Genomic DNA, 12,312 nt, shown 5'->3' with positions numbered 1-12,312 from the left:
CTTTCGAGTAGTGTCAGCATCTCTGACATCATTCATTCCAGTTCCCCAAGCCTAAACCTCATTTCTTACATGCTCTTTCTTTTGTTGAGGGTAAAGGAGATGGCAAAATTTCATTTAACTTAAAGGGACTGAAAATACAGCAGTGATGCAAAATGAGGCTTTAAGTAGCTGTAACAAAGGAACCAACAATTTAATAATTTTGATATGTCAAGGTATTACAAATAAGAGCAGTTAGTATTTTATGGCTTAGTGTCATAGCCCTCATGGTGGTGCTGTTGACTTAAGACTTTTCAGGTACAGCTCAATGTCATTCAGCAATCATAAACGCAATTTTTGCACTGAATTGTCAAGTCTACGTAAGTCAGTCCCTCTGAGAAAAGAGCCCACTCACTATTGGTGAAAGTATGTTTGATAGATGAGCTAATTAAAGTTCTATTCTGGAAAGTTTTACCAAGGCACTTTGAAAATTTTTCTTCTTTACTCAAGACATAATCTTTATTCATAAAATCAAATGTCCAAGGCCAAAGCAGCACTGTGCCAAAGACACGGTAGTGGTCATAATACTCCAGGTATTCTGAAAGCAATTTGTACCTCAGGCAAAGTGCAACATCTCTGATTGCTTCAAACCTCTGTCCTCCCAACCTTATTGTTGCTTTCCCTGATCCAACTGACCTAATGATCTTCTCATAACCAGGATAAATTAATTCGAAATCCCACTGGATATTTGCCTGTGCCTCCTGCTGTCAACAGCTGACAAAGGGGGACAATCTCCTAGGACCTGGCACAATGAGAAGCATCTTCCTGTTAGGTCAGGCCAGTGCTTCAGCCCAGCCTTTCACTTCTGTTCCAGCCCCTGCATGAAGGCAGCAGCAGCACAGACAAATTCAGCAACACATTTCGTGTAGATAGAGAAGCATTCCCAGTGTGGGCACTTGGGAAGCACACCTGCAAAGCTTTCTTCTGCTCTGGCACAGGGGCAGACCAGCTCCAGCTGTTTCTGTTGTTAGTTCTGAGAAGCTCTGCAGCGTCTGTCTGGTTCAGGATGGTGTTACCCAGACCAGAGCAATGGGAATGGCAGGTTGATTGATTAGTGACTCCCAGCAGATGGAATCTGCCTCAACCCTGCCTTTTGTGCCAGTGCTGCAGCCATGCTGTGGGTCTGCCCCTGTTCAGAAGGTACCAGAAAGATGTTAGGCATGTTTAGAGCTGTGGTAGAGATAAAAAATGACAGTCTGGGTCATAAAAAGACAGACAACTTTGGGAAAATCAGGAAGACTTGTCTGAAGACAGTCTTCTCTGTGGAGGGGTTTGAATACTGGAATGGTCTGCCCAGGAAGATGGTGAAGTCACCATCCCTGGATGTGTTTAAAAAAAGACTGGATGTGGCACTCAATGCCATGATTTAGTTGAGGTGTTAGGGCTGGGTTGGACTCGATGATCTTGACGGTCTCTTCCCACCTACACATTCTGTGATTCTGTGAAGACAATCTATATTTCAAGAGAAGAGGTTCCTGCAAAAACCTCTGGGAGATAAACGGGCAAACACTACTTGCTGGGCTGTGTTTTCTAGATAACTTTTTTTTTCCTGGTAGACACTGACTCACTGAAATACATAGCTTATTATTCAGTCTCCTTTTACTAACTTTTTTACCAGATACTTAATGGAAAAATGGAATCAGTGACAATTGCATGGTGACTTAACCACCCCTATCACTGCTTGAAAGTCAGTTCAATGAAAAAAAAAAAAAAAACCCAAACAAAACATGAACAAGAAAGAGAAAAATAAAGAAGTTCCTGTGGCCTGTTAGGGGCTAGAAAACATAAGTTCAACTTTGTCAGGAAATCCCATCAGGGTTTTCCAGAGAGCTGCATGGGATTACATTTTCGAAAGGACTTAAAAGATTTAGGAGCATGTCCCACTGCTGAAAGTGATTTAGACGAATGACATTAAGCATCATTGAATGCACTGCTTCATGCTCTGTCTTGTCCAGCCCAGTGAAGGGTGGGGTTCTTCCACAGTTCCTGACAGATCCAGGTGCAAGGGCTGAAATCCAGGAGCCATGTTTCTACAGCTTCAGGATGGAGGTGACTGGCCCCGAGCAGGAAGAGCAGAGGGACAGGCACCTTTCCCAGGTCAGCACCAAGCATCAGTGGAGCAGGGCTGTCCTCCCAGGTTGGGCTGGGAACTAAAGCAGCTCCCCTTCTGCTGCTCACGGCTCAGTTACGAGGCAGAACTTCAAGGAAACTGCACCTTCTGTGCTGCAAACCCTTTCAGCAGGGGCCATATGTCGCAGGTCACCAGATGCCTAGCCCCAGACACTCTCAAAGGCAGACACAGGTGCCTTGACATCCCCACATCCCCTTCTCCTGCTCCAGTCTGTGATTTCCTTCTTGTTCCAGTGAGAGGGTTTTTTGGGAGAGAGGCAAGGCACACAAAATACTTATGAAAGGAATTGAAATTGTTTTATTCCACTTACACTTTAACAACAGAAAAACTATTTCAAAAAATACACACCTACCATGGTAGGCTTGACCTAAATTCTTCAGTGCTGTTCCTTCATTTTGTGGGACTAGAAATAAGTCCTAAATGTGTAAAATTTTGAACATGAAACATGAACATTGATGAACCTATTCATGAGCTGCAGTGTATGCTTTAAGTTGGCAGATTTTCTAGTGCTTTGTCTTTTATTGACAATAAATTACCATTCTGTGTCATGCAAGAATTTGTGAACTTTCATATGGAAGGGTGGGGTAAGTAAGAGTGCAATTTTGGCCTAATTGTTAAATTAGGTAGATGGTTCTGCTAAAATATTTTGCATTAAAGGAGCTTTTAATTTATGATTTCTATTAAACTACACCTTAAAAAATGTAAATTGGTGTTTGGGTGCCCTCCAGCTCTCAGGTGCTAGATAAATCGACTAAATTTGGTCTAAACAAACTCCAGATGCCTAATAAATGCCCTGTATTCAACCACATATCAGGTGTCAAACTGGAGTGAATAAATATACTGATGTAAATTGGTTGCTTTTTTCAGCATAGCTGGAAATGGTAGATAAATCCCAAGCCAAGCCGTTCAGTACAATAATGTACCCACAAGCAGATTTTAGCAGTAAATTCTACCTGCTCAAGCTTTTTGTTGGATCAAGACGTCACTTTTTACCCATCCAAATCTCCATTTCAGAAATGTTGCCTGAATTATGGGCTGAGTAAGAAATGAATATGGACCTTGACTTCTGGCCAGACATTGGTACCACACAATTTCTTTGCCGCTGTGATTCTGACCTGCTGTGCTATCTGCTGTTTGAAGCTCATCTCACTACAAGCTTCCGAGGAAACAAATTTAGGCTCACAGGTACATTAATGAGAATGGCACCTCAGGTAAGTTTGGTTTCAGATTATGGAATAGCCCTACCCCTCAGTTTGCTAACATTCACCAAACCTGACACTGAAAATGATCCAGAACTCAGTGGAAAGAGTAAAAGGTCTGGGCTGGTCTTCTTTGTTCACTGCACATTTCTGTCTTTGTTCAGAAACTCAGGTGAACCTTATTGTTTTTGAAAGTATGTTTTCTTTTTCCTGAGCTTTAAGTGGATGCCAGTTATGACAAAACCTGTCAGGGTTGCTGCTGTGCCAGTAACTAGGTAGGCAATTCCCAGGAATGGGTTACTTCCACCGCTCCACACCACAGTTGAAAGAATCACATGCTTCCTCCCCTTGAATCTGGAAACAGGGAAATCTGAGAGAAGAATGTTAAGGTTTTGCTAACAAAGTGTACACTATTTCCAGGAGAAGAGAAAGCAGTGGTTAAATGCTCAAAAAGCTTTCCAAGGCATAAAGGGTTTTGAGGTCTGCATTTGCTGCTGAAACTACTTTAACTGACTGGTGATGTTTCTGCTATTCTGGATCCAAAAACTCAGCTGTTTTTTGGGAGGTGGTAGGCAACCGGGGGTAAGAAACCCAGTTATTTTAGACACAGTCTTTGTGTGCATGTGGAAATACTTCCTTTTTTAAAACATTGTAGATTTCCAATTTATAACTTATAGGACTGCTACTGCATAATTTGCTATGAAAGCTCAGTTGAAAATGGGCCTTTTGGGAAGCTTATCATGATACTACTCCACATAGTCTCTTTGAGGGCAAGGGCTCACCTCTACCAAATATGTTGCAGCCAGAATGTTATATGATTTTACCTTTCATCTCTCCCATGGAAACTTTCAGAACAGAACCACGACAGAACATTTAAAACCACATCCCTACCAGCTGAGAAAGAAGAGAAGTTTACGGTCCCATTGACGTAACTCCTGCTGACAGAAGGAGTGCTTTAGCCAGCAGAGTTCCCACTGCTGGGCGTGAGCAGGCAGCTGCACCAGCACAAAGGCTCCTGTTGGTCAGGACATGGCCCAAATCCCTCAGAGGGCTCTGCTGACACAGGGCTGTTCCACACAGCTTGTTCCACCCCCCTGTAAGTCCCTGCAGGTGCAGGGGGCCCGCAAGGATACTGTAGGCGATACGGAAGGTGTAATTGCCGGCAGGCAGCCCCTCGGTGAAGTGCCGCACCCGACTGACGCGCCGGTAGAGATTCCTGAACGTGGAGAAGGCCGACACCCGCATCCAGATAATGAAATCGTCATTCACAAAACCATTGTTCCTCTCATCCTCCTCGTCCAACAGATACACGGGTTTGTGCCAGTAAGGGGGTCTGGCTGTCCCTGGTCACAAAGACAAAGCAGGAAAGACACTGTCAGTAAAGGCAGTGGTTGCTGAGATTCTGAGCCTCACACAACCAGTATGGCATATGAGTTGTTGAAGAGACATAAGACTGTCCAAAATTATATATATATGCTGGATAACAGCATCTCCAAGTATGTCACAAGATCACAGAATGTGTACGTTGGAAGAACCTTCAAGATCATCGAGTCCAACCCAGCCCTAACACCTCAACTAAATCATGGCATTAAGCACCATATCCAGTCTCTTTTAAAACACATCCAGGGATGGTGACTCCACCACCTCTCTGGGCAGACTATTCCAGTATTTAATCACCCTTTCAGTAAAAAACTTCTTCCTAATATCCAACCTATATTTCCCTTGATGCAGCCTGAGACTGTGTCCTCTCGTTCTGTCAGCCGCTGCCTGGAGAAAGAGACCAACCCCCAGCTGGCTACAGCCACCTTCAGGGAGTTGTAGAGAGTGATAAGGTCACCTCTGAATCTCCTTTTCTCCAGGCTGAACACCCCCAGCTCCCTCAGTCGTTCCTCACAGGGTTTGTGTTCCAAGCCCCTCACCAGGCTCGGTGCCTCCTCTGGATGTCCTCAAGCATCTCAACATCCTCCCTGAACTGAGGGGCCAGAGCTGGACACAGCACTCGAGGTGTGGCCTCACCAGTGCCCAGTACAGGGGAAGAATGACCTCCCTGCTCCTGCTGGCCACACCACCTCAAACATGAATGAACAGTTCAACAGTACCCAGGGGCTGCTACACTTTGGAATCTTCAAGCACAGGAAACACAAAATGACTTGCACAAGTGAAAATACTGTTTACTCTGGATTCTTGTCTCTTCAGCAAGCAACATGTTCTCTATTATGAGGAGCTTGACTTCTTTTTTAATATATCCCTGTACAACCAGAAAGGCACCATTTTGCAGTCTAATGGCACCGCCTATGACGTTTAGAATCTGTCCCATGAAAACTACTTAGATAATTAACTCTTGCATATTGCACCCAGCACAGCACTGCCCTGATCCACAACAGGCAGCTTTTAGCCCCACTTCAGTAGTGATCAACCATAACAAGGAAACAGCCCTAGGAAACAGGTCTGAAAGAACTAGTGACAAAGGCAGCTTCTCATGTCTCACAACCGCCCAAGAATCTGCAAAGGCATGAAGGAAAGATGAGACATGCAATTCTTCACAGATGTTTTCAACAGGATAAAAAGCAACTGCATCCTTGCTTTCTCTGGATAGATTAGGCATTACAAGAAATTAGGAAGAAGGGTGTTGATGTGGGCTAACTTCAGTCTTCCAAAACCATTTTCTTTCAATTTCTGTGGTCACTGATTAAAAAAGTAAAAAGGTAATATTTTGGATAAATGTGCTTTCTGCAGCCCTAAAGCTGCTTCTTCAACTTGCTTTGGGAGATATTTCTCCCCAAGGTGCTTTTTTTCTCAGAATGGATGACATGTGAAGGGGAAGCCACTGAAAAATAAGGACCACTAGCAGAACCATTCTTACCTGCAAATGCAGAAGAAAGATTGTATGACTCAGGATTGCGAAATTTCACATTTTTATCTGTCCACCAACTGTTTCCAGTCTTCAGCAGTGGCACTTGAATCACAGATGAGTTACGACTGTAAAAAAGATCAATAGTATCTGCAGGGAATACAATAAGCAACATCTGTGAGTCAAAGACAGTCATTCTAATTGCCAGCATGACTAACAAAAAATTGTCACATCGAAGCATCTTTCGAGCAAATAGAAAAGCTGAACATCCTGGGAAAGGTTTCATCATGTGTATGGAGCACTGCACATTTCACACGAGGAATTAAGGTACCAGAATCTTAGAACTTCTGAGGTTTTAAAACTGAATATTTCCTACCAATCCTTGTGTACACTGTGCATGTTCTTCATGTCCATCAACTCCTGTGGGACATACTTCTTTGAAAAACACTTTTTGAGCTCCCTAGCTAGTTACAGAAGTTACTGTCCTAGTTAGTTTCTCCTAGAATTCCTTTGACAGTTGTCCCAAAACTTTGCTATACATGATATGTTTTCTTTGCTATATATGATGTGGGAGTAGGGTAGAGGTAAAAGCATAATCAAGAGGAATCCAGTCCTTCAGAGAATATTTTGCTTTAGTTTTATGCCAATTAGAGCCTGCTCACCAACTTGGATAGGAACACTTTCTTCAATCAAAATCCACTTAGTTAAAATAGTGCCTAACCATGCCACCCAGTTTCAGTGCGTGAACAGCATTTGTTTTTATCCATTATTATTTTCCTAGATAGGTTAGTTAAACATTAGGCCAAAATGTTATAGGACACATTAACAGCTCTGTAAACCCCTAGGCAGCCAATGGGATGATGGGCAGGGGCAATCAGATGATACAGATGGGAAGATGTTGCCTTTTAGAAGACATGAAAAGCACAACTCAGCTGCATGAGCATCAATGGACACATACTTTTTCTTTTTCCTCCTACAAAACTTGTGTTCACGCAACTCCTCACAGTTCAGACACACTCTTGTGGGGAAGTGATCCTTCTGTGGCCCACCACACCCCCAGCTATTTGTTACCACTTCATTAACAGGAGTTGCAATGCTCTGAGCTCTGCGTGCTCACTTGCTTGTCCTGACTCTCCCTCATGTGCTCCAGAACAGTGTCGGCTGCACACAGCTGGGCTCTGCTGGCCCAGCTCTGAGCCCAGTCCAGTCAAGCACACTTGCAGGGCAGCAGGTGGGCAAGCAGGCAGATGAAAATCAAATGGATCTAGAAGTTATAGAATGCAGCTGCCAGTCACAAGCTGCTTAGAAAGGGCTACTGCCTTCTCAAAGCCTACCGCTTGGAACAGGTTAAAAAAAGAGTAGGAGCAGGGAATGGTAGAAATTGGAAGATAAAAAAGATGGGGTAGTGGAGAAAAGTCTGTACAGTTATTTTTGTTGCTTTTACTTCCAGAGATACATTCTGAAATCTCCCAAGTGTACTCATAAGCAGATTATGCCCACTAAATCACTAAAAAGATCAAATCCAGCATCCAATTAAGACTATGTATGCTTCCAGCATTCTAAGAACAAAAATCAAATCCAAAGGCCCAAACTAATGTGGAGAACATGGAGAATCTCTCCTTCTTAAGCACATAAAATCTGTTGTTTCCTCATTCCTTAATTCAAGAGGGCCTAAATTCCTCGCCCCTCCTGTACATGGAGGAGGGTCTTAGGAAATGAGAAATCTCCCTCAGTTTGCAAACAAGGGCCAAGTTACTAAACAGTAGCATGCAGAGCCTCACGGTGACCAGAGCAGCAGCACCAAACAAAGCCTCTTGTGGGATAAAGAAGAGGCCTCGCAATACAGGTCTCCCCTGGGCTGGGGAAGGGAAGAGCTCCACGAGGGAACGAGTCAGGGGCAGAGGGAGGGGCCCACGTACCGTTGAACATGCTGTTGGCAATGGCCCCGCACGGCGCCATCGGGGTCCCGTTCCTGTAGGTGCTGAAGGGCACGCAGTAGCTCCTCTGGATCTGCATTCAAGGGCACACGACAATCAGGCATAGACCTGGCGGTTGGGTTTAATTTGCTGGTGTCCTCCCATGTCCTCTTCTGAAAAGTCACTGAACAATTAAGTCTCCAGTACCTTTTGGTCACATTGGAGAGACATCCGAGTGAACAGGTCTGTAGTTCAGGGACACCCTCCATATCTAGGTACAGAAACTTAGGGTCTCCACCAAATTCTGCTGCCAACTTGCAAGCTCTAGGCTACAAAAACAGGTTTGGGGATCTGCTATTGTAAAATGGCTACAACTGAAAATGTTCCAGTGAAGCCTTGGCTTACTCTAGAACATCTTATTTTTCCTTCTTTTTAATTCTGACCTGGGCTGCATTAGTGCTGGAGAACAGCAGATGTAGTTGGCCACATTACTGCAGTTCAACAAGGGCAAATCTTGATGCATGAAGATACAGAATGAAAAACAGAAGTCCACCTCAGCTTTATCACATCTTTAATATCCCATTTTATAAGAACTATAAATATAAATCTTCAGGTTTCAACACAGAAACATTTTCAAGTAACTCCAAAGAGGCGTGTATCTGATTGGCACAAAAGCCAAAAGCAGCTGCATCTGGATGCAAACAAACAAGTTGACAGGACACCTGGAGAGTGGTAAGAGACATTTTATAGAAATGATGAACATGTCTGGAGAGTTGTAAGAAGCATTTCTTATAGAAACAGATTATCATGGCACAACCATAATTTATACTGAAAGGACATATGGACTATGTGTATATTAAGAAATGCTACTTTTAAGCCAAAGAAAATACGGTTTTGATTTGAAAGCAAATCAAAAGAACCTAAATGCCATGATTGCATTCTCTAGTTTCCTTATGCAGGTCTGCTGCAGGTGATGCTGTGTACTCCCTCTTTAGACCTCTAAATTGCATACTTAGAATGCTACATGATTACTTATTTCAGAACAAACCTTTTCCTGCTCCTTGCCTGCTTCCAAAGCCAGATGGCAAAAGTAAAGACAGGATAACTTAATTCCCTAGCCCTATAATAAAAGCACAGCTTAAAATACTTCTGGCTAAGAAGACTGACAACACAAGAAGGAAAAGCTTTCTGTATATTTATTTGAAAAGATAATGTATTTTTAATCAGCACTACAAGGAGCAAGTTTGAGAACTGCAACACCGGACTGACATCTTTTATTCTCCCCCTTTCCTCCCAAGCTTCTTCTCCTATTAACTTATTAGACATAATGGCCCTAATATAAGCATTAAAGCCAGGACCAAACACTGAAAAATCTGTACTTTATTATTCCCTAGAACCACCTAAACACACTTATGGTTCTGCCTAGTTAGCTCTCCAGATGGTCAAAGGCACACCTGTGGGAAGTGCTGCTGATCTCACAACACAAAAAGAAAACTCACGTGTACATTTCGGCCCAACAGTTGTGCATTACTTCTCGACATCACGTATCGACGGTGGTTTTGGAAGAAGTTCTGCAGACCATAGTACATAAAAACATCACCCTAGAATCCAAGGATAAATCCCTTCAATAAGGAGAGCTCATGAAGGCAGTGAAAAATCCTATTACTTTTGCTAAAAAAGAGGGGAAGAGACTACAGACCTTACAATGTCTGTAACTGCACCCTAAGCAATTAAACTGCACCCTAAGCATGACCCTAATTCTAGTCATGGGCTAGAATCTAATCTTTACCCTGACTGTAAATTTTTATGTTTTGGCACAAAGTTAAACATAATTTAAATCACCAAACAAAACAAACAAACAAAAAAGCCTGATAATTATTTTACTCAAGATGGCATGGCTGGCCATTAACTTGCAATGACTATGAATCATATTGTGGAGACAGACTTATTTTCCAATAAAAGAAGATGCACAAAACCCTTCACATTAAAAGGAGAATTCTAGGCAGGCAAATCACACATGAAAGGTAATTATGCAACTATAAAAAACCCATTACTCAGTTAAATTGAATTCTCATCTCAAACATCACTGCAATCTGAAGAATTACAAAGTATTTTAACAGCCTCCTCAATACTGAAGAATCCTAAAGTGACTTTAAATTGCACTGTAATTTTAAGGGATCATTTGTTCAGTATAAGATCTCTTTGGCAGAACATGAAGCATTTCAACAGTCTCAACAACACGACCTGGTAGTTTAAGGCAGGAAATGAAGGATACTTTTTCCAGAAGAAACTTCAGAATCACGCTGCTAGACTTGAATTATTTCAAGGACCTGGGAGATTAGTAGCACAACTCTTGTAAAAATGACTACAGGGGTCTACTTATGTAAAGTGGTCAGAGCTTCAGATTTCCTCCTCACTAGAGAGCTTAGCAGGGCAGCAACAACCAACTCCAGGCCAAGGGCAAGGCTTTACCACTGACTCAGAGATACAGAGAGGTCACCTCCACAATCAAACACCATTTCCTCCACCCCCTTCCTCTCCTTGAACATCTCCCAGACAAGGAGCTGGTCTTGGTTATAAATACCAAAATGAACAACAAAGGCAAAAGTGGAAAATTTTGAGCATCACATGTTCTGGAAAAGTACAAAGCAAATTGAGTCAGGAGCTCTACAGAACAGAATTACTGTCTTTTATCATTAGGGATGTAAGGAACAGGTGGTACCAACCTGAGTTGGTTTTTCGCACCCACTTACCAATATAGCTTCCTTTAGTGTGAAATTAACAGAACAGTGGCATTCCTTATTCCAGTTAGAGGAATTTTCACGGAGCCTTGAACAATCTGAGCATTTATCTGAATAATCTATCTGTCAGAAAAATGAACAAGCAAATATATTGTAATAAAGGACATGCTTATAGGAAAAGGTTAGTGTTTAGTTCCAAGGCTTCTCAGACCCATTCTCTTCTAAGTGACTCTGGACAGCCAAAACCATTGTTGAAAATGAGGAGGCAGAGTGAGGATTTGGCCTCAATGAACAACCACAAAATTTATCCCTAGTTCAAAGCTGGTTTAGAGCCTTTTGATGACTGTTGCAGGACTTCCACATCTGCTCCTCGGCAAAGGAGTGCTGAGTGAAGAACACTTCTGCACTTTGGGCTGGCTGACCAAGGAATGCTTGACAAATCCCCACATGCATCATGGCCCATCCCTTCTGAACAGCCCGGGTGTACTTCTGAGTGTTGCCTCCAAACAGGAGTCTATTCTCAACACCACAGGTCTGAATAATCTTTTCTAGCAGGAGAGATTTAAACATTAGGGCTCCCTGTATTTCAAGATTTTGCCCCAGAAAACATTAATGTTCTTATATTGTCAAACAATTTCTGAGGGATTTGCTTATTTCCCTTTAAATCCACAGAAAATAATGACAACATTTTGGTATTAGCAGCCAGTGGCAGTAATTATCACCCATATTTCAGACATTACCACCCAGTTAATCACCCAGCGCTCTGATTTTGTTGATGACCGACAGCCTTTGAAGATTTTCACAGGAATACCAGCTGCTGGACACATGTCCAAGGCATGAAGCCATTCCTATCATTTTTATTCAGAAGCAAAAACTCAAAGCCCTTTCCCTCCAAACCTGGTCTGTGTTCTTCTTTACAGAATATAAAAGAACACCACTCCCAAACCAACCTGTATTTCTCGGACGCTGTTTGCAGACAGGACAAGGCAGACTCCCACAGTGAGGCAGAATGCCCCTGTCAGAAAGAAGCTGGAGAGCACAGATGCAATGGTGAGCTGGGGCTTCCAAGCTGGCAGCCTCTGCTGTTTGAATGCAGTGTTATCTGGACACCTGGAAGGTTGAGCTTCTCCTTCTCTGGGAAGAAAACTTGTCTTGTTTTTCATTTTCTTCTTGGTGAGAGAAAGGAGTAATATCCTTGTGCTGAAGACTGCTTTGGCTGAGATACTGTCTTTATTGTTGGGAGACTGTATTGTTTGTTCAAACTTGCATTATGGTGAGGAAATTACTTATTAACTTATTAACTATATCTCTCTCTTCCTTCTTTCCTGTATTTGTGCCTGGATCCCCATGATCACTTGTACCAATCAAGTGACCGTGTACTTTGATCTGGCTATCCAGTTCATTAGTCCTGGAAAAACTTAGATAGATTTTTCCTGCT

The 12,312-nt window shown here is 42.7% G+C and overlaps 1 protein-coding gene across 1 annotated transcript; it reads right to left on the bottom strand.

The window, feature by feature from the left end:
* Positions 1 to 2,474: 2,474 nt before the first annotated feature.
* Positions 2,475 to 12,089, bottom strand: LOC136375403 (cell cycle control protein 50C-like). The gene is made up of 7 exons (XM_066340915.1): positions 11,825 to 12,089; positions 10,887 to 10,997; positions 9,633 to 9,734; positions 8,137 to 8,227; positions 6,230 to 6,367; positions 4,500 to 4,709; positions 2,475 to 3,736 (listed from the first exon to the last, which is right to left on the bottom strand). The coding sequence occupies exons 1-7, from the start codon at positions 12,035 to 12,037 to the stop codon at positions 3,546 to 3,548; spliced, it is 1,056 nt and encodes a 351-aa protein (XP_066197012.1). The 5' UTR covers positions 12,038 to 12,089; the 3' UTR covers positions 2,475 to 3,545.
* Between the last annotated feature and the right edge of the window lie 223 nt (positions 12,090 to 12,312).

This window comes from Sylvia atricapilla, chromosome 2, assembly GCF_009819655.1.
Source record: "Sylvia atricapilla isolate bSylAtr1 chromosome 2, bSylAtr1.pri, whole genome shotgun sequence".
NCBI classification, from domain to species: Eukaryota; Metazoa; Chordata; class Aves; order Passeriformes; family Sylviidae; genus Sylvia; species Sylvia atricapilla.
This window is presented reverse-complemented; position numbering and strand designations above follow the sequence as displayed.

What these genes read in the sequence shown, in the direction of transcription:
- LOC136375403 (XM_066340915.1), bottom strand. Translation starts at nt 12,037, where the DNA reads ATGAAAAACAAGACAAGTTTTCTTCCCAGAGAAGGAGAAGCTCAACCT. An exon ending in ACAGCGTCCGAGAAATACAG is followed by an intron (nt 10,998 to 11,824) that starts GTTGGTTTGGGA and finishes TTTTTCTGACAG; the next exon opens with ATAGATTATTCAGATAAATG. An exon ending in TCTTTCTTCTGCATTTGCAG is followed by an intron (nt 4,710 to 6,229) that starts GTAAGAATGGTT and finishes CTTTGTGACCAG; the next exon opens with GGACAGCCAGACCCCCTTAC.